At 41.5% G+C, this 27938-nt stretch overlaps 1 protein-coding gene across 1 annotated transcript; it reads left to right on the top strand.

Moving 5' to 3' along the window:
• Window positions 1–39: 39 nt before the first annotated feature.
• On the top strand, window positions 40–27772 carry inppl1a (inositol polyphosphate phosphatase-like 1a). The gene is made up of 27 exons (XM_074641815.1): window positions 40–492; window positions 8569–8632; window positions 9288–9435; window positions 9523–9604; window positions 11690–11836; window positions 12202–12292; window positions 13300–13389; window positions 14160–14258; window positions 15923–16073; window positions 16696–16802; window positions 17544–17646; window positions 18090–18286; window positions 18476–18593; window positions 18985–19081; window positions 19806–19944; window positions 20030–20129; window positions 20679–20767; window positions 20872–20953; window positions 21133–21222; window positions 21780–21893; window positions 22244–22420; window positions 22513–22668; window positions 22917–23001; window positions 23564–23650; window positions 23817–24573; window positions 24928–25061; window positions 25265–27772. Exons 1-27 carry the CDS (start codon window positions 290–292, stop codon window positions 25365–25367), a joined length of 3810 nt encoding a protein of 1269 aa, XP_074497916.1. The 5' UTR covers window positions 40–289; the 3' UTR covers window positions 25368–27772.
• Window positions 27773–27938: the final 166 nt, after the last annotated feature.

The raw sequence follows: 27938 nt of genomic DNA, 5'->3' as shown, positions 1-27938 counted from the left end.
GTCCTCTTCTCTTTCTGCTCTCCGGTCTCCAGTGAGGATTTACATACCCTGATTTCCGTGGGACTGGGAAGCGAAAGAGGAGGGTGTTGAGTCTTTCTGAGGAGCTGAGGAAACACCCGCAAAAAACAGCTTTAATATAACTTAAATGTACAACTTTTATCCCCGTAAAACTACTTTTCTCAGCGGCTCTTCTCACTGGATTCTTGTAGTCTGGAGGAAAGCTGGGAGGTTTTCTCAGGAGAAGTCTGGAAGAAAGCTTGAGTTGAACCCGGTTTGAAGGGCTGTGGCCATGGCCGGTGGAGGAGGTGGAGGAGGAGGTGGTGGTGTTTCTGGTGGTGTTTCTCCGTTGGGGCCCGCAGCACCGCCGATGTGGTATCACCGGGACCTGAGTCGAGCTGCGGCCGAGGAGCTGCTCGCCCGGGCCGGCAGAGACGGCAGCTTCCTGGTGCGGGACAGCGAGAGCGTCAACGGGGCTTACGCTCTGTGTGTACTGTAAGTACATCTTTAAACTCATATAAACGCTCTGTGTGTACTGTAAGTACATCTTTAAACTCATATAAACGCTCTGTGTGTACTGTAAGTACATCTTTAAACTCATATAAACGCTCTGTGTGTACTGTAAGTACATCTTTAAACTCATATAAACGCTTTGTGTGTACTGTAAGTAAACTTCATCTTTAAACTTATATTAACTTGTGTGTGTGTTGGCCTTTTGTTTACTAGGAAAAAGTTAGTAGCTTTGCCACAGTTTAAATGTATTTCAAGTGAAGCTATAGCACATGTCTTCTTCAGGGAATCTGGGTTAAAGTAGTCTGTTGTCAGTCTGCCAAGCTGCTAACTACACAAGCTTTTTCCAAGTTGTACATAAACTTTCCTGCACCATTTCATCATATTGTAGTTGAAGCAAACCAGTGTTAGACAAGGCTTCAGCCAAACACACCTTTGTTTACTAGAAAAAGTTAGTAGCTTTGTTAAGTTTAAATGTATTTAAAGTGAAGCTATAGCACATGTCTTCTTCAGTTCAGTTCAGTTCAGACAACTTTATTTATCCCCAAGGGGGCCATTCATTTGTAGCATTCCCAGTCCATACATACAACAGACAACCAATAGTTAGTAAAGTCAAAGGAAACATATTAAAGACATGGGGGAAGTTGGAGGGACAAGTTATAATAAGAACCATATAAATAGGATTATAGCAAGAAAAGCCAAAAAATAAAAAAAACAATATGAGACATAAACTTTTCTGCACCATTTCATCATCATATTGTAGTTGAAGCCTTTATAAACCAGTGTTAAACAAGGCTTCATCCACAACACACATTTGTTTACTTTATCTTTACGCTTATATGAACTAGTAACTTGTGTGTGTGTTTGGTTGCCTTTGTTTACTAGAAACAAGTTAGTAGCTTTGTTTAAATGTATTTAAAGTTAAGGTAGCACGTGTCTTCTTCAGGGAATCTTGGTTCTCTGTGTGTTAAAGTCCCTACCTGCTAACTACACAAGCTTTTTTTCTAAGTTGTAAATAAACTTTTCCTGCACCATTTCATCACATTGTAGTTGAAGTAAACAAGGCTTCAGTCAAACACACATTTGTTTACTTTATCTTTTAGCTTATATGAACTCTTAACTTGTGTGTGTTGGGCTTTGTTTACTAGGAAAAAGTTAGTAGCTTTGTTACGTTTATTTAAAGTTAAACTAGCACATGTCTTCTTCAGGGAATCTTGGTTCTCTGTGTGTTAAAGTAGTCTGTTGTCACTCCGCCAACCTGCTAACTACACAAGCTTTAATAAGTTGTACATAAACTTTTCCTGCATCATCACATTGTAGTTGAAGCAAACCAGTGTTAAAGAAGGCTTCAGCCAAACACACATTTGTTTACTTTATCTTTAAGCTTATATAAACTCTTAACTTGTGTGTGTTTGGATCTTTGTTTACTAGGAAACAGTTAGTAGCTTTGTTAAGTTTATTTAAAGTTAAACTAGCACATGTCTTCTTCAGGGAATCTTGGTTCTCTGTGTTGTCACTCTGCCAAGCTATAACTACACAAGCTTTTCTAAAGTTGTACATAAACTTTTCCTGCATCATTTCATCATCACATTGTAGTTGAAGCCTGCATTAAACCAGTGTTAAAGAAGGCTTCAGCCAAACACACATTTGTTTACTTCTCCCTGGAAGCCAGTGAGTGGCAGAGAGAGACTTTGTGTCTGCCCCAGCAGTGAGGCTCCAGCATGGCACACACAACTTTAGGGCTGTCCCTGTCTGTCTTGTGTCTGATGTGGTCGCCTGCAGCGCCGTTTTTACAGGGCACTGAAACTGAATGGTGGTGGAGATAAATATAAGCATCTATGGGGGGGCTGGTGAAGCCTTGCTGATGTTTTTTAATTTAAGCTCATATAAGATCAGTGCAGTGGTGAAACAGCTGTGCTTTAGCTGAGTACTATCAAGATTCAAGAGTTTTATTTGCCATTTGCACCTATAAGTACATTGTAATTCTGAGCAGTTTACGCCGAGTCAGCTTTAAGAAAAGAAAAAAGGTAGAAAAGGCACAAGGTAATTACAGTACAAAATAAGTAGCACATTCAACTCAACACAATAAATAAATACATTATTATAAAAAAATAAATAATTAATATATTTCAGACAATTACACAGTGGAAGGCAGCATATTGCACAGCATTACAGTCCATTCAGTCCAGGTGTACTGTGTGTCAATAATGGTATGGAGGTGAGGTGTGGGGTATTTGTGTCCCTCTTTAACGTCCTTTGCCACCAGTCTTATTGTAGCTGAGAAGAAGCTGTTGTGAAACCAGAGGTGCTCTGTGATTGGAGATGCTCTCTGGCCTGTGGTGCCTCAGGTTGTGTCCTGATTCCCTCCACCTGAACAGAGAGTGAGCTGGGTGGTGTCTGTCCCTCAGGATGCTCTGTGCCCACCTCCTGCAGCACTGGGTGTATATCGTGTCCATGGAGGGGAGATTAGAGCCAATGATATTTTCTCCAGTTTTTATGACTCGCTGCAGCGATGTCCTCTCAGCCTGAATAGCGTTCCCAAACCACATCGTGATGCCGCTGGTGAGGATGCTTTCCACCAGTCCTCGGTAGGCCAGGGTGAGGGTCTGACGTCTGAGTCCAGTATCTTCTCACACAGTATATCATAAAAATAATCTGTATAGGGCTTCTCTGTTTGGATGGAGTCTTTTGCTAAACTAAGTGATGAAACGCCCACCCTCATTTACACAAGGGAGATTTTGCCACCAAACACCTCCATGTTCAGCAAGCAACATAAACAACCTCACCACCTGCTGACTTCTGCATCCAAACTCCGCCTGTGCACCTGACAAAACAGATGATCAAGCTTCAATACACAGACAGTATACCGCCAGCATTACTTGACAATGACTCAGGCAAGTTAAATGAACCGGTGGAAAAGGGATGTTAAACTTACAAATGGACCAAAAATGACTCACACACCCCCTCAGCGCCCACACAAAGTGAAACAGATGCACTGGCTGTGCAGATGCAGCAAATAAAAGGCCTATGCCATGTGACATCTGACATTGACTCAACCTACATCCCCTATCTGATAGTTTACCCCATGCTGAGTTCACTGTGTGTGTAATGTGTATACATGCACACCAGCGGGAGTACACACTGTATGTATTAACACATATTTGTAATTGATGACACTCTTACAGAATTCATTATTTTGCAGTCTGACCTCACATGACCTCATACTTAGACAGGCTGATTCTCATGTAAACATATTACTCCTCTTGTCATCTAAGAACCCAGAAACAAAATAAGCCAGCTTGCCCTTTTGGCTCCTGGCTTATTAAAATAAATACTGGTGACAAATAATCAATTTTTCATCCTTTTGCTGGCTGCACTAGTAATTCAGGAGGTCACTCTATGACCAGCAACATTCCTCACATCCATGCATCATCCATTTCCGGATTTATTCCAGCCTCCACCTCTCCCTTCCTGTCCCCTTTCACCTTTCACATCATGCACTTTGTTTCATCTCAGAAAAAAAAGCTTGCTATGGACAGGCTTTAGTCAAACTTTGCTTCAAGAAGTTTTGCCTCCTTATACATAAAAGTAACAGTAACATGACATGGTGAAATTATCACTAATAACAAGCCACAGGTCATGTGGACCAGTGTTGTTAGATCAATATAACAGAAACAAGCTGTCCGGCTTCATAAATGATGTCTTTGAGAACAGGGATGATGACCCAGTATTACGTAACAACCCCTGAAGCCGTGGAGGAAAATATGTTATGGTTAAGCATTCGACACTCATTCCTGTGAAATTGTGTGCTAATATTACTCAGTAAAGGAAGAATTTCCAGGAAGTAAAGTCTGAGTCACCAGGCGTGTGAAAAGCTTCCAGACTGCTGAATGGCACCCCGTTTTTAGTCATGACCCCCTAGTGTGGTGTACTGGAGGCTCAGGGCTGATATACCGGATCCTCTTGATGTTGAATATTGTATTATCCTTTGTTTTGTATGCTTTAACTTTCTAAACAGTCTACTAAAGCAAACAAAGTAAAATTAGCTGGTTACAAGCTTGCCCTAGGTGTATTGATAAATGAATAACATCTTCCTCGAGCTGATATAATCATTGTATCGTAACTTTTTTTTGTACGATTTTAGACAAATCTCTACAATCCTGTGAAACTAGCTCATTTCAACTGCTTCAACCAGGTGACCTCTTTTAGGTCCCTGCACACATCACATGTACATGACAAACTGTTTCTCTTTTTACCTGAACATGGTTACTAGACATAGCAGACACAGACGTGGGCGGATTTGGAGTGACAGTGTGTTTAGGAAGTGTTTGTCTGTTGTCTGACATTAGACCTTACAGAAGCTATTCCAGCAGTGGGACAGACTCTTGGGCCAGTTTGCCTTTCACTTCCTCTTAGTCTGCAGTATTTGAGTTTTGTGTGTCTAATCATGCAAACTTTAGTAGGAAGTGACCGCTTTGACCAGCTTACTGAGTGTGTTTCAGTATTTATGTGCGACTGATGGCTCAAATAAAGTATCCTGACTAATGTGTAGTATGTTAGAGCTTTGTCGTTCACTGCCACAGCGTGATTAAATATTGAAATATTAAAAGAAACGGCTTTCTTGCTAAGGAATTTCTCTAATGATTCCAGTTAAAGTGCCACATTTTTAGATTCCAACATTCGAGATGCCAACCATTATGTGAGGGCATATGTTTGATTTAAAACAACCCCTGAGATATTGAACTGTTTCCTATTTTTCCTGTCCAGTAAGATGTTCTTTAGTGCAGCGCGTCTAAACATGTCGGGGTTATGGCATGGCCCTCTGTGTTTCTGTGTGGGGTTGAAATGTACATGTTTTTGAGGAAACATTCCTCACCAGGAAAACGTGTGAGGGGGTCTTTATATTATTGCCTTGTGGAGTTAGTGGGGATGTGGAGGTTTTTAAATGTATACCTGTCTCTTTAAATAGCCAGTTTCCCAGTTATGTGTGTATATAAACTGTATATATTTTTAGCAGTTTCTTTTATAGCTACTGTCCTTCCTTTACATTTTTTGTGTGATCACAAATGTGAGTAAGATTTGTGATAGTGTAGAAACTTGTTGTGATACAGAGGTGACGTCCCTTTTACATTAGTGTTGTCAAAAATATTACTGAGTGTTTGAAATTGTTTCAATACTCGTTTTTCATAGTTTCGATACACAGGTACCGGCTATACGCTTCCTGTTCTCTCTTCTCTCCGACAGTTTTATGCCCTCAATGACTACGTTTACACATATTTTTTTAATAATTGGAAAATGCTCCATTCAGAATAAGGCCTAATTTAGAAAATGCTGTTTACATGACCCGTATCAAATTATGAATATTGTAATATTTGTAATAATAATATTAGTGTGCTTGTAAATATAGTCACTGTTGTGTAAATTGTTTACCGCAGTATCAAACATTTTATTGAATATCGATATTTTTCAAGGTATTTTATCGAAGTTTGAAATTCCACTATCGTGACAACACTATTTTACACATTCTTATATTAACTGTCATAAAGCTACAGTAAATATCCTTCTGAAACTCATCCCTGCTTCTCTTCACCTATATCTTCTCCTTTGTGAATGATGTAATAATAATAATAAAGGTAATCAATAGGGAATAACCTTATAATAAAAAAAAAACTCATCAGTGTACTTTTTGAAAAGAATTACATTTCCCTCATATTTTGTGCTTAGATTATACTGTATCTTGTCCTGCATAAGTATGAGATGACTGGCTAGAGCTGTGAGGCACAGGTTACATTTTGAATGATGAGTAGCGTAAGAATTATAGGACAAATGTTTGCTAATTATATTTAGCATTTCTGCCTTTTGCACACCAAAAGCAGACAATAAAGTATTTTCTATTCTATTTTAGCCAGTCAATGGAGTGTGTTGATACACATACAGTTTACAGTGCAGGGACTAAACTGACCTGCTGCACTTGAGGTTGAGGTTGGATGAGACAGGAGAAGAGGAGGTGGCACTCTAAGTCAACATGACAGAGGGAGTCAGTGGGACAGTCATTACCCTCAAGACAGACTATTGTTGACAACACACACACATACACATTGTATGCTTTGGGTCTATGTCTATCCCATAATAAACCTCTCTCTCTTTCTCTGTCTCCCTTCCCCCTGTTATAACTTTGCTGCTACTGAAACAATAGTATTTACTCCACAGACCCGCAGAAAATCTCATCAGCTGCCCACAGGAAGACAAACACACTACTGTACACTGCAGTGACTCCTGTGTATCGATCCTGTGCCACTGGACCTACAATGCATTGTGTTTATAATACGACAGGATTAAATGTGGATATGGTTTCAGAGGCCACACAGACAAAAGGAACAGTTCATCTCACTGACTGTGTTTACTGCTGGCTGGGCCTTGAAAGGCTGGAGCAAATGTTTATCAAGTTTACACTGAGCAACAGCTGGAGGCATGATATATGGAACTATTATTGGCAACTATCTAATAAATGTGCTGCCGTATATCAATCAACTCAACATGGGAACTCCTGTTCTCAGTGTCCTGGTGGTTTAGCTGGCCCAAGTCCATTATCATTTAACTCAGGGGGTTCAAATCTGTGCCAGCACCTTTGTTGCATGTCTCTCTCCCACCCCCCTCTCCTCCGTGTGCTGGCAGATAAAGGCAAGAATACCTAAAAAAGATTTTTTTTTTGGTATCCGAGCTACTACAGCAGGAATTGGCGATAAGCAAGCCTGTAAAAACATAATTGCCCTCAGTAAGGAAATAGTCCAAAGGTTAAAACACAGCGTGAGCAAATTTAAAAACGCATCATAAGTTATTTCCAGATGTACTGGAAACTGTTTTTAATTGGCAGCCAGACACTAATCGTCAGACCCATGTTGAGCTTTGGTCAGGATCAAGGTTGTGAAACCAGGTTTCATGATCTGTTATGAGCCACTCAGACAGAAACAAATTATTCCATGTCACTGTGCCAGTCTGGGAAGGGTATGAGAAACATCACCAATTAAACAGTTCAATTAAATGTGACACTTTTGCTCAAGTCAAACAGAAACTGGCTTCACTTCTTCAAAAGTTACTTCACTAGTTTATTTTAATAAAGTCCATGTTTTAGTTGTATTTAGCTGTGGGACACTGACCTGGAAAGACCGGAAAAACAGCTGACGGGTCAGGGCAGGATGAATTCCCAACATGGATTTATCCCTACCTCAGTTCATACAGTGTGTACACACACGCATACTGTAAATAAGCACAGTATAAGCACTGCAGCTGTAAAAGCATTACTCAAGTGCTTTGCATATGTCTGCCATGCTAACACCCACACATCTAAACAGACGCACAGCCATAACACACACATGCAGTATACCTACCAACAGACATAAACCACTACATTTGCTTGGCAAATTGAACATTTTGTGTTCGGTCCACTGAGCAGACATGAAGCGCGGACATGAAAATCATTAAACTCCAGCTTGTGGCTGCAGGCGAGTAGTCACGGCTGTGCAATCACAATGTCAGAGCATTGATCTACGACTGGTTTAAAAAAAAGCTTGTGGTTCAATCACAAATGTAATTCAGACTCTGAAGTTTTATACATAGTTGTTGACTGAAAGAAACACCTCAAATTCTGAGTAATTCAAGAAAGAACCAGATCATTTTCTTTTAAATCTGTATCCAATCTCACAAATTATGTTTTGTTCCTTTATTTTGTACTATCACTGTAACTTTACGCTGGCTTAAACTCTGTTCTGCTCTACTGTATCATGCTACTGTAAGGATAAAGCCCGCTCTCAACTGTGACAGACAGCAACAGGTTGAAGCTCTCTACAGCGTCTAAACCCCCCTCACTCTTATACATGCATACACACACACCCCTAGTATCCACTGAGGTCAAGTACAAGAGAGTATATGCGCATGCCAGACTTGAGAAATGTCATTTTTTTGGTCGACTCAAACAATAGTCTAATCTAGTCTGTTTTCCACTCCATTTGCTCCAACTCTCTGACCAGTCTCTCTTCCTCTTTGGTGTCTCTTTCTCTGTAGGTTTCAGAAGCATGTCCACACATACAGAATACTCCCGGATGAAGACGGATTTCTGGCTGTACAGGTACAGAGAAGACACACACATACAGACACACACTCTGCTGAGGTCAAGTGTGTGCAGCAAAAACTGTATTTGCTTCAGTAGCAGCTGGCAGGCAGATATGCTTTTGTTGGCTCTGAGCTCTCTCTCTCTCTCTCTGGCTCTCTCTCACACACACACACACACACACTAACACACTAACAGCAGCCTCTTTGTGCGCTGTTCCCAACAGCTGTGAAGTCCCCACCGCCACCAGCAGCCACACACACACACACGCTCTGTCTCACACACACTCACGCACACGACAACACGGTGCTTCAGACTCTCCGTGTGGCCGCATCACAGACATCTGTGTGCCTGCTGTGTGATTTTTGGGGTCTTTGCTGTGACGTTGAAGAGAGTCTAAAAGTCTAATTTTTGCTTCCTGGAACTGAATATGTTTGGGAGCAATGTTTACCCAAACAGTTCTTCCTGGTTTGAATTATATTTAGACCACTGGGTCATATTTGCTTAGACAACATTAAATGTGGAACAATAGGGGCCACCAGAGATTTCAATAACACCAGTACTTGTAGCCAAGGAGCTTGGATGTTATTGTTGTAATGGTCATGCCATGTAGAAAATAACTTTCCTTCTCTTCCTCTGTGTCTTGGTGTATCCTCCTCCCTCTTCCTCTCAGACATCTCAGGGCGTGCAGCCTAAGCGGTTTAAGACGTTACCAGAGTTGGTGTCGTTGTACCTGCAGCCCAGTCAGGGTCTGGTCACCACGTTGCTTTACACTGTGGACAGAGAGGAAACAGCTGTCAGCGATGACAGGGACTACTCAGGTATCTCCAGACAGAGCCCACACAAGCACACTTGGTGATTGTCTCCCTTTTTGTCATATGTCAACTCTCCTTTTCTGTGATTGGTAGATGGGGAGGATGAGAAGCCACCCCTCCCCCCTCGCTCTGCCTCCACGTCCACTCCCCCTGGACCAGACACACCCACAGACAGGTACAAAGTCTATACGAGGTCTCTCTTTATTGTGTCCAGTTGTCAATAATAATAATATATAAGCGCTGGGAAATCACAAACCACTCGCAGACCATGTAATACTCACACACACACAGCTGCAACACACACACACACACACACACACACACACAACCACACAGAGGAAGGATGTTGCTTCACTCAGAATGTGATTATGTCAGCGTCGCTCACCAAAATAGCAATCAGCGGTATCAGTGATTGTATAACTAACAAACACTGTTCCTCATTCACTTTTACTGTCACCTAGGGCTGACCCGAATGCTTCAAAGCTTCGACCGTTGCCATGGTATTCGATCTACAAATCGCTATTTTTGAATCCTTCGTTTTTTCTTTTTTTAAAGTATGTAATAATAATGTATAAATCCCCAAATAGCCCATGAAATAAGGAATAATCCCACAACATTATTCATTAGTCATATTCAACATTGATTAGTATTAATTATTCTCAGACGGATATCGCTGTTAGTTGTGTGTAGAAGTGCGTGTGTGTACAGTAGTGCGCAGCGGCGCTGTCCTGGGCACTGAAACGGGGGAGATGGAGACAGACAGACAGACAGAAGAACATGTCAGCCTAACACGCCGTGCTGCTCCGCGAAGCTTCGAATACCTTCGAATATTTCTCACCGAAGCTTCGAAGCCCAAGAAATGGTATTCGGGACAGCCTCACTGTCATATGACATACACATCATGCAGTAAACATTGTTACACATTAATTTCAAACACTCTCTCACACTCACATGTTCATTAGCAGACACACACACGCATATTAATAACCTCCGCTCTGCCTGTGTGCTCCCCTCTGTTTGCATAAAGAAGGAAAACCACATCCTGTTGAAAACCACGTTGGTCACGGATGATGCACAGCTTTGATGAAGTGTTTTTTTGAACACGCAGATGTGTCTTTTGCTCAGTGATCTGTGTATCTTAATGAACAAAGCGTAGTGCCTTCATTAAGACTACAAGTGAAGCGAGTTAGGTGACTGAATTCATCATTTTGATATTTCTGTTGCAGTTAAAAGTTACTATAGTTTAATGTAACTAACGAACTAAAGGTAGAATTTTTTTCAAATAGATGAAAGAGTGAATGAGTGTGTTGCAGTGAACTTTGTCACAGTTTCAACTGAAGGTGAAATGAAGCAACATCCTCCTTTCCGTCACGGTGGTCCTCATTTATCAAGTTGCCATGGAAATCAGCCGCGATCCTTCCCGCGCATGATTCATTAAATTCTCCTAAATGAGTGCAAAAGACATCACAGATCAGAAACAGTCAGTCAGCTCTCTGTGTTAGAGGAAGTGTGTGATTCTAAATATCCTGACTGCACAGATGCAACCTTGCTGCTATGACAGTTCTCTATTTTCTGACACAATTTACATTTACCAGCAATTTTGATACTCATTGGTGTCAGCTGAAAGTTTAAAGATCTATGTATGACTTGTGGCAGTAAAAGCATAAAAGTAATAGAATACAGCAGGTAAATTATGTGCATGTAGTGAAGATGGTTAGAAATACCATATATACCGTGACGTCACTCATAGGTTTCTGAAGAGCCGTTGTGAAGCTCAAAGTGGGTGGCTCTGGCTGTCACCATCTTGGCAGTGACAACACAGCCTAACACTCATGGCTAATCCAAAAATGGGCAAAGAGGTGGATCGTTGGTGGAGATGAGGTGGGCCTGGGTGACGCAGCAGAGCAGACAGCTAGCAGCTTGCGACCTGTACGGCACCCACCTGTCACTCAAAGCGGCCACGCCCTCAATTATACTTAACCTTAAGCCTTAATATAATTAAAATGTGTGAGTTATATAAATATGATGCTGTAGGTGTTGTCATGAATGGGGAAAATATAAGTCGTTTTTTGTACCAGGCTGTAAACGGACAAGTCGGACATTTCAACATGGGGTTTATGGGGATTGACTCACTTTTGGAGCCAGCCTTAACTGGCCATTGGAAGAACTGCAGTTTTTGGCACTTCCTCATTGGCTTCATTTCTCAACACTGGAGGTGGCTGCTTAATTAATATTCATTGGTCATTTGAATTTGTTTTAGTGCTCCAGCAGCTAATGGCCTGAGCACCATCTCCCACGAGTACCTGAAGGGCAGCTATGCTCTGGACCTGGAGGCAGTCAAACAGGGAGCCAGCTCCCTCCCTCACCTCAACAAGACACTAGTGGCCTCCTGCAAACGCCTCAATGGGTAAGAAGGCAACACCAGCACATCCGTAGACACACATACTCCACAGACACATACTCTCTTGTCCATGCATATTCTCTACACAAAGCTGTTCTTTCATATATGTGCGTGTCACTGTATCGTAAAAATATCACAGCACGCAGAGCTGCCTGCTTCAACTCCTGTCTTGCTTTGGTCACAGGAATACGTGTCGCTCATTCCAACACTGTGATAAGCCACAGAAAATGAACTTGAATTATAAACAGGCTCGGATTTAATATATGTAACAAATATAACTGAATCACATGGTTATTAATCATCTGTAATGCCTCTATAGATGGATCTAAATGAAGTAAGTTGTGGATCTCTCTCTCTATTTCCCCAAATAGGGAAGTGGATAAGGTTCTGTCTGGTCTGGAGATCCTGTCTAAGGTCTTTGATCAGCAGAGTGCTTTCATGGTCTCTAAGATGATCCAACAGGTCTGTGTCTGTGTATGTGTAGTGAAAATGTCTCTCTGTCGTGCTGCTTTCTATGTCTAACAACTGGACTGTGGCAGTATTTAAGCCCTTTTCTGCTATACAGTTTAATATGTATGTAAAGTATGTAGGCCTCTCACCACCAATCTGTAGATTGTCAAATGTAAATAGAAGCGATCTGTATTTCTATCCAAGCTGTGAGACAATATTTATTGACAGTCGGCCGTTTTTAAACCTCAACAAGGAATGCTTCCTCCAGCGTACAGCCAAAACGTTTCCCACACTTCCAAAACAGCCACTTCTCTGTTCTCTTTAACAATTACAGCATTTGTTGTAATTCACGTCAGGTATTGCTGACTTTGAGCGTTATGTGTGTCACCCGAGGATATGAATCAGTTTCACAGATGAATGAATATGTGACGTAATGTGCTTAAGTAACAAGTCAGTACTTCTGTTTTGCTAACTAGTAACACAGAGCAGCCAATCAGAATACGTGATTTAGTAACAAGTTCATTAAGCAACAGAGAAAGAGAGTTATTGGAGGGGACTCTTATTGGCTTTAACACATAGAAGGACCTATGACCTGCATAGAGTAGTCTCGCTATGAGGTGGTCACATACTGTACGCACCCTGACACACAAGTGGGTGTCATTTTTCTCCAGGGTCTTCTCGGGACAGCTGATGTAGGTCACACTGCAGTCATACATACTGGTGTTGTAATAATATATCACAAGGAAACACTCGCACAGAGTAGTTTGTGTTTGTCTTTGTAGGCTATATATGAGCGTTTGGGGATGTCTTATTTTTCCAATAGTTGTGTAATCGTTGTCTTAATAATCTTCCTCCTTTAAAAACCAGGTTGTTGCATCTTTATCCTTAAAAACCTAAATTGTGAAGCTTTCACACAATTGCAGCAAACCATAACAGATCTCATCCTTTCTTGTCTTACTTACATCTCGTCCTTTTACAGCTTACATGGGTCTAACTGTTGTCGTTTGTTCCTCCATCAGTCGGTGAATCAGGGTGGGGACCAGGAGTTGGAGAACCTTGTGACCAAGCTGGCAATTCTCAAAGACCTGTTGTCCTCCATAGAGAAGAAGGTACGCACGTGTATGCAGTCATGTGTAGGCATGCACCCTCGCACATGATCACACGCACGCACACACGCACGCACACACACAGACAGCTGCTAGTTGGAGGTGGTTAGTTTAGATAACCCTCCCTGTATGATGGATCGTCTGTCCAAAAGCCCCGCTGGCTGCATGCTTAGCCCAGCATGATGACTCCGGGCTGGTGTGTGTGTGTGTGTGTGTGTGTCAAAGTGAGAGAGCGACTTTGTTCTTACAACCCTTTAAAAAGTATTACGGTGTGCCATGTAATTCATAACAGGAAACGTATTAAAGCTAAGTTCTTTTGTCGTTTTTTTTGCCATGCCTAACAGGATTTTTCTAGCACAATATACCTCACCAGCAATTAGACTTTTTTGCTTTTATAGCTAATTTAAAAGTACAGTTTGACCAGCTCTGTCATGTTAATAAGTGACACTGTTTCTACTTGGACTTGTGAGGAGGGGCTTTCACTGCCTGGGAAGGAAATGGCCTCAGTGCAATCAGGCTGCATGTCTTAACTCATGTGATGTCACTGGCTCCACCTTCTCTGCTCCTCTTAGATCACATCCAGGAAATGGGAAACTGTTTCCTTGTTGACACCAACACTAGAGCTGAAAACAATACATTGTTTCTGTGTATGTCTTTTCCCTTGTGTGTGTGTGTGTTTGTGTATTTGTGTTCTCTCATTTCCCTGTTTAATTTTTTACTTGTTCTTTCTTTTAAGTGTTGTTGCTCTCTCCTCTCTCTCTTTGTCCCTTCAGGCTCTGAAAGCTCTCCAGGACATGAGTTTGTCCTCTCCGTGCTCCCTTCCTCCTCTCTCCATGCGTCACAGCAAAGCCATCCCTGTGCAGGCCTTCGAGGTACGGCTGCCCACACATCACCTACAAACTCATAAATACACACACATTTGATTCATGGTTGTCACTCTACAGGGTGATTTGAGCTCAGTATTATGGCAGTAGTGATGATATCATCTGCTCCTAGCTTTGACCTTTCCAGGAAATGCATCAACTAGAAACTGAAACTATTTTTTTTCCCTCTATCAGGGAAGGGTGACACGAGAAATGCATTTCAGCAATTATCAAAGTGCACCCATACTTAAGACACTCAATGTTCTGAAAGCCAAATTGCCCCAATGGAACATTGAAGCTCTACTCCACTCTATTGTCAATTTAGGTATGCACGTTTAAATCAAAATCTTAAATCGTTCACATTTCCTGTTTTATGACCGGAATAGGAAGCTCAGGAAAATATAATTTTATTATTTTGTGTTGATTTTAGTCCTGAGATCTGTAGTAGAATGCTGAAACTCCTCCAGATTTGATTTATTAATGGTACAGTGTGTAGGATTTGGCAGCATCCAGCAGTGTGGTTGCAGATTGCAACCAGCTGAATACTCCTCCGCTCACCCATCCCTTTCCAAGACTGCAGGTAACGTAAAAACGTGAAAGGCTCTTTCTAGAGCCCGTGTTTGGTTTGTCCGTTCTGGGCTACTATTGAAACATGGCGAAGCAAGAGGACCCGCTCCCTATGTAGATATGAAGGGCTCATTCTAAGCTAACGAAAACATTCTTACTTTCAGGTGATTATACAATAATGAAAACGTAGTTATGAATAGTATATTCCATTTCTGCTAATAGATCCCCCAAAATACTACACACTGTACCTTTAACTGCAACTATCGAGGATTTGTGGTTTCGTTTCACAGAGGACAGACTGAACCTGAATTACAATAAAACAGGGTGTGAAGTCATATATTCCTCAACACACAGCAGGAGGTTTGTCAGCAGAATTGATGTGAGCCTACAAGAATGTGTGTAATGCACTTCCTGCGACATCATCAGTGGCTACCAAGTATGGTATTTGTCACTTTTTGTATCATAGTCCCACGCACAATGAGTACACAAGTAAATGTGTATAACTGACATTTGTTCTATTGGTCATGAGATCATTGTTTTATTTAGGTAAAGAGGGATGATTTTCAGTAGGAACATGTGGGGAAAAGGGGGAGACGGAGAAGGAAGAAGAGGTGAATGATTTAATATATTAGCTGTCAGCCAAGTCTGCATCCTCTGTGGCGACCTCCTTTCAGCAGCTTCCTGTTGCACAGGAACAGAAATGTTGTTACGATTGAGGTTTAAGATTTGGCACCTGATTTGCCCACTGACACACAAACAGACCCCATCAAGCTTTTACATGATATAACTTAGTATACATTGTGTTTGCTCATCAAAATTCCTGCTTTTAGATCTCTAATCTAGCTGATCTGGCTACATAGAACTGACTTAGATGTAACACTCTGTTAATGCCATAAAAGCAGCAAGCTTGTTTTGTATGTGTTAACAATCAGAGGGAGAGAGTGCAGACAAGTCCACTACTTTCACTATGGAGACCCCTGGTGGTGTTGATGTATGATTTTGAAAGTAGAGAGCTCTGTGGACACATACATATTTATAAATGCACGACAAGCACCTCCAGTGTCTGTGAGTTTGTGTGTTTTTAATCCTCCTCTGATCCAATTCAGGTGAAGCTAGATGTTTACCTGGCAGAGCTGACGAAGATAGGAAAGAGTCAGAAGTACACTCTATCTGTGGACGTGGAGGGAGGACGACTAGTCGTGATGAAGAAGGTGAAGGACAGCCAAGAGGACTGGACCACCTTCACACATGACAAAAGTGAGAATTACACAAACACTCCTGTTACAATGACCCCAGTATCTTCTGAACTGTGAGATGGGTACTCAGTGTTTTCCCCAGGAAATTATTCAGCAGAAATCTCTTTAACAGAAGGAGTAAGCCACCCAGATTGTGACATATCTCTTCTGTCTTGTGATCAATTTAGTTTGTAGACCCTAAACAATAGCCATAATCATTACGTGTGTGGTATATTCTGTTGAAATAGTACCTGTACTCTTTTACCTGATGGTTAATGTGTTATATCCTCTGGGTATATTCATTTTTTTATGATGTTATTGGCAGTGGTATATGAGAGGTGGTCTGTATTTTGAGCAAGATGGTCGTCCTCACACTGTGGGAAACCCTGAATAGGGCAAGAGATGCAATGTATTTAATGTTATTGATGGTGTCTGTTTGAGATGCAGTTGAGGTAAAAGACATAAAGAAAGATATACGAGGATTTCTATGCTATTTCCTTTTTTTATGCCTTTTCATTGTTCTCCTTCCTTAACTTTAAACTGCTCAATCTATTCCTTGACCTTGCTTTTCCTCCTGGCCTTTCCCTCCGTCTCTCTCTCCCTATCTCTGACCTTCTGTCTCCTGTCTTATTTGTCTGTCTCAGTCCGTCAGCTGATCAAGTCTCAGCGGGTGCAGAATAAACTGGGCATTGTTTTTGAGAAGGAGAAGGACAAGAGCCAGAGGAAAGACTTCATCTTTGCTAGTGCCAAGGTCTGCACACACACACACTCACTCTCACACTCTCACACTGCCTCCAGCATAAATTTGTAAATGTTAAGAAAGCAGTTAAGTACTCAAACATAGAAACACATTTATATTCAAACTGACAAGGAAGCACTCTCACGTATCTCTTTTATTTGTATATTCATAATCAGACGAAGGAAACTAACGGAGCCAAGATGTGGCTCAGAGATCCACACACAAATCTCATCTATGATTTCAGTTTCCACTGACTCTACGTTGCTATTTTTCCTTAGATATTTCTCTTTTAATGAAGAAAATATGATGTAAAATAGAGAGTTGTCTGCCCTCAGTGCTGTAAATGAGGGAGCTGTTAAGGAATAAACTCATACACAATCAACATGTATAAACATTTAATGAAAGCACACATACTCACAATGATTGTTAGTCAGCTTTTAAGTGCTGCTACTTAAAAACAAGGTGCCCTTTTGTGGCAACTTCCACTGACGTGTGTGTGTGTGTGTGTGTGTGTGTGTGTGTGTGTGTGTGTGTGTGTGTGTGTGTGTGTGTGTGTGTGTGTGTGTGTGTGTGTGTGTGTGTGTGTGTGTGTGTGTGTGTGTGTGTGTGTGTGTGTGTGTGTGTGTGTGTGTGTGTGTGTGTGTGTGTGTGTGTGTGTGTGTGTGTGTGTGTGTGTGTGTGTGTGTGTGTGTGTGTGTGTGTGTGTGTGTGTGTGTGTGTGTGTGTGTGTGTGTGTGTGTGTGTGTGTTTCAGAAGCGGGAGGCATTTTGCCAGCTGCTGCAGCTGATGAAGAACAAACATTCCAACCAAGACGAGCCAGACATGATTTCCATCTTCATAGGCACCTGGAATATGGGTTAGACACACACACTAGAGCTGCAACAGTTACTAATCGATTAGCCGATCAAAACAGAAAATGATTCACCAACTATTTTGATAATCGATTAATCGTTAAAGTCATTTTTCATACAAAGATGTCAGAAAATGCTCTTTTCAGCCTCTCAAATATGGAGATTTCTCTGTTTTATATCATATTAATCACTATTTTCTGGCATTTTATAGACCAATCGATTAATCTAGAAAATAATCGTCAGATTAATCAATAATGAATAATCGTTAGTTGCAGCCCTTAATGTCTTTAGATTAATTTTTCTTCTCAGCGTAACCTACGTTAATAGCAACACACACTGACATATCGTATATTTTCACATGTTGCACTGATAAATAATACAAACGTGTGTATTTCCAGAGCTTGACATTAGTATTTTTGAAGAGAATGTAACATTTTGTTCTTTGTAGGCTCAGTACCTGCGCCTAAGTCTCAGGCCTCATGGGTGTTGTGTCGTGGCCTCGGGAAGACTCTAGACGAGATGACGGTCACCATCCCTCATGACCTCTATGTGTTTGGAAGCCAAGAAAACTCTGTGTGTGATCGGGAGTGGGTGGAGTCACTACGTGCCATGTTGAAAGAACAGACAGAGCTGGATTATAAACCGGTGAGGAAAGCAGCAAGATTTGAATAAATATCACATTCATTGATTACAGTATTTGTGCTCGCTCACACCTACCAAGCATTGAAGTCATGAGGGGGCTGTGAAGAAAAAGTGCAGGTGATATGTTTGAGGTAAAACTGAAGATGAAGAAAGAAACGGTTTCAAACTGTCTGCTGTTGTCATTGGTTGTAGATCGCAGTGCAAACTCTGTGGAACATAAAGATCGCTGTGTTGGTGAAACCTGAACACGAGAACCGGATCAGCCACGTGGGGATGTCCAGTGTCAAGACGGGCATCGCCAACACACTGGGTAACAACAACACTCAGTATTCAGTCTTTATTCTTCGTTCACATGCTTCACTTCTTGGTCACAATCTAGAGGGAAGTATGAACGATGGAATAACAACAACAAACACTGACTTTCTCTGTTAACAAAGGGGCAGTGAAATGGGTTATTTATGACTGCAACTCTTGTGGTCACCTTCAAAAATGCATCTTTAATTAAGAAGAAAACATGTGGTTGAAATGTCATGGCATTTGTTAAAACTCTGAAAACTGTAAAAGTAAGAGAATGAAACTAGATACTGTATTTTCATAGCAGTGTGTCATTCATTTTCACACCCGGATCAGGATTTTTTTTTCTGTAACGTAATGTTTGTCAGTCAATTACTGTTAATATTTAGTTTGTGTGTTTGTTTTAGGTAACAAAGGAGCTGTGGGTGTGTCCTTTATGTTCAACGGGACATCTTTCGGCTTTGTGAACTGTCACTTAACATCAGGGAATGAGAAGATTGCCAGGTACCTACCGCAGTCCTACACACACACATTATTTATGGCTATTTTATTTCAGGGTCTTGTACCTTCTAACCCTTACATTGCAATTTTTTTTGTGATAAAATTTTTTCTTTTTCAATGCTTGATGTTAGATTGATTAGCAAAATAATCAGCATTTACATCAGTAGTACTGGACATGGATCATTTTAACATAAGTATACAAACATGGTATTCATTTTTTTTTATCCACGTATATTATATACGTATATCTGTGTATATCTTATTTGCCCCTCCAGTCTTAAAAATATCCCCCCCCAGATAGCACACATGGGTAAGACAACCAAAAATAAATAAATAAAATTAAATAAAATTAAAAAAAACTGAAAAATGGAAAAGTGAGATATATTTTTTTATTTATATATATATATATATATATATACTGTATATACCGGTATATAAAGAAAAAAGGATGAAATATCTAACAATACATAAATAAATTAAATAAATAAAAAATAAAATAATAATATTTTTTTCTATATATTTTTTAATTATAATATTTTACTTTATTACATAAAGGTAAAAATAAGACCAAATGTTGGTAATGGTATAACATTGCAATTTTACTTTGTGGTGGATATACTTTTACAATTCGTCAGAAAACATCACAGACACACACATGACACACATTACTCACACTCGTTTACCTCTTATTACCTGTGACACATCATGTGACCCTTGACTTCTACAGGAGGAACCAGAACTACCTAGATATCCTCCGCCTGCTGTCACTAGGAGACAAACAGCTGAGCTCCTTCGACATCTCGCTGCGCTTCACACACCTCTTTTGGCTGGGAGACCTCAACTACAGGCTGGATATGGACATACAGGTGAAGCAGATACACATGCGCAGAATGATGAAATGCAGCAGATAATATATGGATGACACCTCATTTCTTTTGTGTCTGTGTGCAGGAGATTTTAAACTACATTAACAGGAAGGAGTTTGAGCCCCTGCTGAAGGTGGACCAGCTCAACCTGGAGAGGGAGAAGAACAAAGTCTTTCTACGCTTTGGTTAGTATGCCTGTGTTTCTACCAGACTTCTGTCTTACAGTGCTGTTTAACCTCCTGTCTCCGTGTATAATGGAGTAGATATTGGAAGTGTTGGAAGACTCAAAATCAGCCTTTTTGCCATTGTGAGAAACTGAGAGCTTTCTCTTGCACTCACATCATGTGAGATCTACTTTAAATACAACCTGTTGACTGGGAAAATTACTCATCAGCCACTATGTATCACAAATACTATATTGTATGTCAACACAAGCAGAAAAGAGCGGTCTGTGAACATGTATGTTCATGTTTTGATACAATCAGTCAGCTTTGCTTACAAAGAGTGTCTTTCTGCAGAACAAATGCAGTAAATGTATCTATCTATGTCACTACTACAATGCAAAATACAAAGGGAGAGAGAGAGTCTGTCTTTTGTCTCAGCAATCGTTTCCTTTAGAATTATACTAACATCTCAAATGAATGTGTTAATTAGATTTATTGAATCTATAAAATGCTACGCTAATGCTACGGGCCTTTCCACTCACAATTGAACGTGTACCTACTTGTTTGCAGGGGAGGAAGAGATCTCATTCCCACCCACCTACCGTTATGAACGTGGCTCAAGGGACACATATGTCTGGCAGAAGCAGAAGGCCACAGGGGTAAGTTGTTTACTAACTCAAACAACATCACAGATGGACTTCTTCCCGGACATTTCTGACCTCTAATAACTCTGCTGTGTCTTTTACTTTTCTTTCTGTCCCAGATGAGGACTAATGTCCCATCCTGGTGTGACAGGATCCTGTGGAAGTCGTACCCAGAAACGCACATTGTCTGCAACTCCTATGGTGAGTCCATCAGCAGAAAATCATTCAACTCACATTTGTTTCAATTCAGAGGTCCATGTTTAGTAATTTCAACAACTGGGTAAAGTGGTTGATTTCACCTAAACATCGTAAACCTCTATATATAGTTTATAATGCAATTAATATGATGAGAGTTAAGCGTAAGCTCTTTTGTTTTTCAGGCTGTACAGATGATATCGTGACCAGTGATCATTCCCCTGTGTTTGGTACCTTCGAGGTGGGGGTGACCTCCCAGTTTGTCTCCAAGAAAGGTAAAAGTGGATTTAAAAGTTAAATTCTTCAGAAAATACTTATTTAATTCCCTTAGTTTATTTCCTCTTCCTGTCAATCGCTCGATCGTCTCTCTTCCCTCTGTTCTTGCTCTTTCTTAGGCTAGGGATAGACAACCTGATTTGGTCATTACAGCTCAAAATAGAGCGGACTCTGTGCACGTTTTAGGAACTTAATGATGATTTGTATGTTTTCCTGCTGAAATGTAGACAGTCTGTGACGTACTCCTGTAGTCTGGTCAATGACTCAGCTGAACAGAGACCAGAAATAGGCCAGACAGAAAAACAAATACAGCCCTATTACTCATTCTCCATGTTCATTCAGACTTTGTTCTCAGTTTGGCAGAAGTAGCATCACTGCTCATGTTTTAAAGTTAATGAAACTGAATGTCAGTTATTAAGTGCGTAATATTTCATGTCTTTACGTATTCACTTTCACTTTTGAATATGCTATTCTGCGCCACCTACTCAGATCTTCCTTCTCTTCCTCCACCCCCCCCCCCCCCACCCATCCCTCCTGGCCACCTGTTTCTGTCTAGGTCTGCCAAAGTCCTCAGAGCAGGCCTATATTGAGTTCGAGAGCATCGAGGCCATAGTGAAGACGGCGAGCAGAACCAAGTTCTTCATCGAATTCTACTCCACTTGTCTGGAAGGTGAGAAAAACACGCTGCACCTTTGCAGCAACTCATCCACCAGGAGTTACAGCACAGACAGGGTTTCTGTAACACCAAGTGGATGTAATAAAAACTGTATCTGCTTCTTCTTTTCGTGTCTTTCTCCCTCCCTCCCTATCTCAGGCAGTCAGTATACCTTTAAGCTTGAATCCATTTTTTGACCTGTGCTGCATCCCCACCTCCTGTCCACCGTGTACTTTTGAATGAAATGCAATAGAAACATCTTCCTTCTCTCCTTCCCACCTCTCCTTCCCACCTCATCCCCTTTGTCCTCTCTCCCCTCCACTCTGCCCTGCATTTCTCTCTCTCTCTCTGTCTCTCATCTGTAGAGTTTAAGAAGAGCTACGAGAACGACAGTCAGAGCAGCGACAACGTCAACTTCCTGCGTGTGGGCTGGTCCAACAAGCAGCTAACGACGCTCAAACCTCTGCTCTCAGAGATCGAGTACCTGCAGGACCAACATCTGCTGCTGACCGTGAAATCACTGGATGGATATGAGTCCTACGGTATAAAGAGAGTGTGTGTGTATTTGTGGTGCGGCCGTGCAGTTCTTACTTTGAGTCTGACAAACAAGTATGTGTGTGTTTATCCCTTCTAGGAGAGTGTGTGTTGGCTCTGAAGTCTATGATTGGCAGCACAGCACAGCAGTTCCACACCTACCTGTCCCACCGTGGCGAGGAAACAGGAAATATCAGGGGGTCCATGAGGGTCAGAGTCCCGTCCGAAAGAATGGGAACCAGGGAGAGACTCTACGGTAATGCTCTGCATACATAAAGGCATGATGATAGTGTTGTGCTGTGTAGACAGACGGGGAGCTTGAGAAGGAGAGTTAAACAGGCACCAATTAAAAAGGAATCCGTATTTCTCAACAGAGAAGAGGGAAGATGTAAATGAAGCAGTTTGGGACAAATTAAAGGACTTTTAAGCTTCAAGAGTCTGCAAATGATGCAGTGTGACATTTGTCTCGTGTTTAATTTAACTTCTATTTTTATTGTATTTCAGAGTGGATCAGTGTGGACAAGGATGAGACGGGTGGACCTAAAGGGAAATCCACTTTGGTATCCAGAGTGGGACATGAATACGTCAAGTATGTACACTCTACTCTTTTACTCTTTTAATTTTGCACTTGAAGTAGGTTTATAGTAAAATGCAAAAAAAGCTGAATGTTTTATGAAAATTTGCACACATCCTTCAGAGGAGGTTATTCTACACACCGCATTTTGCTGCTCTGTATGTATTGACATTATATTGGATAACCCCATAATCCAAGATAAAATGGAGAAACAATATTGTGGACCAATGGAGAGATTATGTTTTGCTTGAGTCCCCTTTACAATAGTATTTTGAAAACATTATTTTTCCTAACTTTTCATCAATCGTTATACATTTTAATACATCAGAAATACCATCATCGGGTTGTATTTAGAAAATAATCATCTAATGATAATAATCATTTACCTGATGAAGACCCAGTATGACTGAAATGTTACGTTATGGGAGCTTTAATCTAGTGTGTCGATACTCTCCATTTTTCCCTTTTATTGAATCCAATATTTTGCACCTTTCACCAGGAATGTGCTCACAAACACCTTTCAGATTCTTTTATTTTGTCCCACCTGCTGACTTGTTGTGATGTGCTCTCGCTGCAGGCCGTCTGTGGTTCGTAAACAGCTTGGAGAGCTGGGAAAAGTCAGTGAGGAAGGAGAAAGGAGCAGCAAGGAGGAAACTGCTGCTAGGTACTGACACATTTATGTAGTTTATACACATTGACCAGCAAATACACATATTCAAGTTAAGCACACGCAACCACTCAGATACATTTTTGATGTGGAAATATAAACAGAGAAACCATGAAACATAAATCGGTAAGCCATGAAATATGTTTTTGTGCGTATTGTTAAGGCCGAAACAGGAAGCACCGGACGGCGACCCATCCATCTGCAAGAACAGCTATAATAACCCCGCCTACTACATCCTGGAGGGCGTTCCCAACCAGTCGGCAGCTGCTCTTTCGCCTGAGCTTCTTCCGTCTCCTACCTCCGCAAACCCCCAGGTAGCTAAACCTCCTCCTCCCTCAGCTGGAGCTCGAACCAAACCCCCCTATGTGGCCTCAGTGCCCTCTCACCCACGCAGACCCATGACGGGGCACCCGGTCCGCGCTATTAGCGAGGAAGGTTCCTCAGAGGACGATGGCGGTGCCTGTGTGGCAGGAGCGCAGGGGGGTGGTGTCGTAACAACAGTCGGAAGCACTCTAAATCGACCCCCTCCTGACTTCCCCCCTCCTCCTCTCCCTAAGGGAGCCCTGGAGATGGTCCCAGAGACCCCCTTCTCCAAACCTCGCCCTCTTTACCCAGACCTGGCCGAGGTCAGGATCCCAGCAGCCGGTCCTGCTGCCCTTCCGGCCCTCGGAGAGGGTTTCAGACGAGGTGGAGGAGGAGGAGGAGGAGGAGGACAGGGGGCGTTGGACGACCAGTCGTGTTCTGTGCTCCAGATGGCAAAGACACTGAGTGAGAGTGAGTTTTCTGGGCAGCCTCCACGCGCTCCGTCTGCGCCGCCACCTCTCAGAGGGCAGCCGATGGGTTTAGGTCTGGACGCCTGCCGCACCTTCCCACCCAGGAACGCCATCACAGAGAGTATCGCAGAGGACATGCCTGAGGAGGTGAGCAGTTTTTATAGTTTCTTTCAGGCCATCCCAGTTTAGTATGTTTCCTCACAAACACAGAAGCTCTCTTCAACTTGGACATAACCCGCCTACTTAACTATTTCATAGCATTTTCATGAAGCCTCTATTCATACAGCCATCTGTACGATTTTACCATCTGGATCCCTTTTCTCCAATATTTTAATCTAAGTTTTAGCGCTTCCTTCTCGGTGTGAAGGAAAATAAAGCCCATCCCAAGCTAGCATATTGTATCTTTTATTGTACAGGCGTACGTTTTGTGTGAGCAGTGACAAGCTGTGATGTTCCTACAGCAGTTTTTAGTTGATCCTGTGTTTCATCTCCCCTGCGCAGGCACTCTGGGGCAGCAGTAGCTCGTCTTTGTCTGTTGGGGAATCCTCAGTGGGGGAGTGGCTTGGGAGACTGGGACTGGAGAGGTATGAGCAGGGTCTTCTACACAACGGCTGGGACGACCTGGAGTTCCTCAGGTACACACACTCAAAACACTCAAGCATGCTGACGTTCATGCTCTGGTGCATGCTTTAGTGGGTAAAAATAAAAGCTGTTGCTGTAGACCGAAGACAACAAAATCTCCAACTTGTTGAGTCCGTGCGGGATTAAATGATTAATCTCTGTTTCCATTCTTTTAAGTAAATCATTATTGTTAAATAATAATAATTGTTTTTTCCAGTGACATCACAGAGGAGGACCTGGAGGAGGCGGGAGTGCTCGACCCCGCCCACAAGCGAATCCTGCTGGAGAGCCTCAGGCAGCAGCAGCAGCCGCCGAAATAAACTGTTTAAAACTGGTCTACGACTGGTCCAAACTGGCCTGGTACCACACCAGGTCCCAACAGGCCAAATCTCAGCTGAACTGAACTGAACTGAACTGAGCTGGAACGTGCCAATTGATGCCGGACTGTGCCTTCTGAGAGAAATTGCACTTCTATTTGTACTTTCAACAAAACACTTGTAGAACCACCATCTTTTTTTCACATGTACTGTATGTGTGTTGTCGTTGTCGTAGAGGTGGCCTTATTTAATGAGAATCATTTCAGTCCTTCAAGCGTCACTACATAATAAGCCTCATCTTAAAAGCTAGTGAGAAGATGCAGGGTGAGATAATATAGTTTTTCTGGCCAGACAGAATTGGAGATATGACTCACGTGTAGAGCAGCTGATGCTGTACCATCACTTCTGACCTGCAGCTTCAAGCTCGTGTTAAAGTTTTTCATTCTTTGTCCTGAGAAACTTTATCTGAGAAGTTTAACACTCCTCAGATATGGGGAACGTTCAAGTTTAAGCAAAATGAAAAGAGGGCTTTTTGTGGGAAACCAAAGCCTTGAAATCACACTGCACTACTGTGTTTTGCAGTTCAGACTCTTTTAACAACAACGTGTTCTTGTCTCTCCACTAATGGTCAAATTAGGGGAAACTATGTGGGAATTGTTAGAGAGCACTCAAGGGTAATGTCAGCCCACAGCTCGGGAACGCCCTTGCTTTCTGTGACGGAGGCGTCTTCACAGGAAGTGGTGACAGGAGAGGAGCTTGCCCTGACTCATGTCAGGCTAAAGCGAGCTCAACTAGCATCTCTCCAGTTTTGTATTTTTGTCATGAAGTTCGGGCCACTGTTGTTTAAATGGTGGCAATTAATGTCTCAGTGTCTCTGCATATATTTATGGTTTTATGTTTGTTTTTTTAAGGTTAAAGGGAATATGGAGCAAATCAACCAAACAGGTCCCAGTGGAGCTGAAAGTGCATATTTCACCTTGGTACAGCATTTAACTGACTGTGTTAGACATCAGTACTGCTGGTGTGTGATCTGTTTGCACATTTCAGATTTTTTTTCTGACGATTGCAGATTGTGACAAGTTGATTACAACTTACAAGTAACCTTAAACGTTCACAAATGACACACGCAGCATACCGATTCTTGGAACAATCAGTTTTCGGTTGATTGATTAAGAAAATCAAGTAGATAAGGCAATAAAATCCCAAGTATACATGAGGTAATAAATGCTGTACCAAAGTGAAGTTTCACTGTGAAAGTTTTCCCCAGCACATTTCTCATGATCACACTGTCTGCGAGGACATTAAATTCCAATTTACAGAAGAAGGCAAATCTTATTTTAGCATCCTATAACCGAGGTGTGATGGGCTTTATGTCGCATCTTTCGCTCATTTTAAATCATGTAAATGGAGCAGTGTTCAGGGAATTGGTTAACATAGCTAAATAGATTAACTAATTGTTCTACTGAAGATTTACTAAGCCATTTTATCGTCATTGTCTTGGAGAAACCATTTGTCACCAAAACATTTTTTTTCCTGTAATACAGTTTAGAGATTTTGCTGATTTTATTTGGTTCTTTTATAACATTACTAGCCCAGTTTTAGACATGTTTTATACTCGTGGGAGAAGATGTCACCTCTCGTGATGCATTGAAAAGAAGTAAAGTCAGGTTTCTGCAGGACACAGATGGTTTGATGGCTGTTGTTGTTCCCTGATGTAACCAGCAGGTGTTGCTGCTACTCCGTAAACCTCATCAGTAGGTTTGTTGCTGACTGTGGAAAACTTTGGGAAAATAAGAGTTTGTTTATATATATTGTTCTTGAGCAGTTAAGAATCAGAGAGTTAACTTACCTGTTAGTGTTCAGAAAGCCTTTATTTGTTCTTAACTTAAATCCTGCCTCCTCTTCTTAGAAGCCAAACAATTAAGCCAGTTTATAGTTGTTTTAAGAGATGCAGATGTTGCCTCAAATGTAGAACTCTAAAACTCTCAGTGAATGTGTTGTAGCACTTACATTCATGTGTGTTTCTCCTCCTAATTTTCCCAAAGCATCCTTGAATTATGTTGCTCACGTGCAACCTTAGCCTGTTATGTGTTGTACAATTTGTCTAATTTTCTAACAGCCAAATAATCACAATGCAGACAATGTGGATCTGCCGTTCAGACGTGTTAGAGCTCTTTTTAAGCCATTTTGGCCTCGCAGTGTTCTCGGTTATGTGTGTGTTTGAGTGTGAGTGTGTGTGTGTGTGTGTTTGTATTTGTGTGCATGAGTGAAAAAGAGACCATTGTTGTCTTCTCTGAAACACTCCGTTTTATCTTTTTTCCTTCATGTAGTCGCCTCTTTTGATTATGTTAAGTTAATGTAAGTTTATGTACTTGTTTTTTTCAATTAAAATCTAATATCTTTCCTTATTTTCTACATTCGCTCATTCTCTTCTTTTTGTTGTCGTCTGCAGGGAAAGCTGAGAGGATGAGACAGTTTTGGTGCGTGAGCTGTAGACATGCCTCGTTAAAGGAAAGGGGGAAAAAAAGTGTACGGTAAAATGAAAATAGTCATTTACGTTTTTATTTAACTATG

This window comes from Sebastes fasciatus, chromosome 7 (genome assembly GCF_043250625.1).
Source record: "Sebastes fasciatus isolate fSebFas1 chromosome 7, fSebFas1.pri, whole genome shotgun sequence".
NCBI lineage: Eukaryota > Metazoa > Chordata > Actinopteri > Perciformes > Sebastidae > Sebastes > Sebastes fasciatus.
The sequence above is the reverse complement of the archived record's forward strand: the minus strand, read 5'-3'. Positions and strand labels throughout refer to the sequence as shown.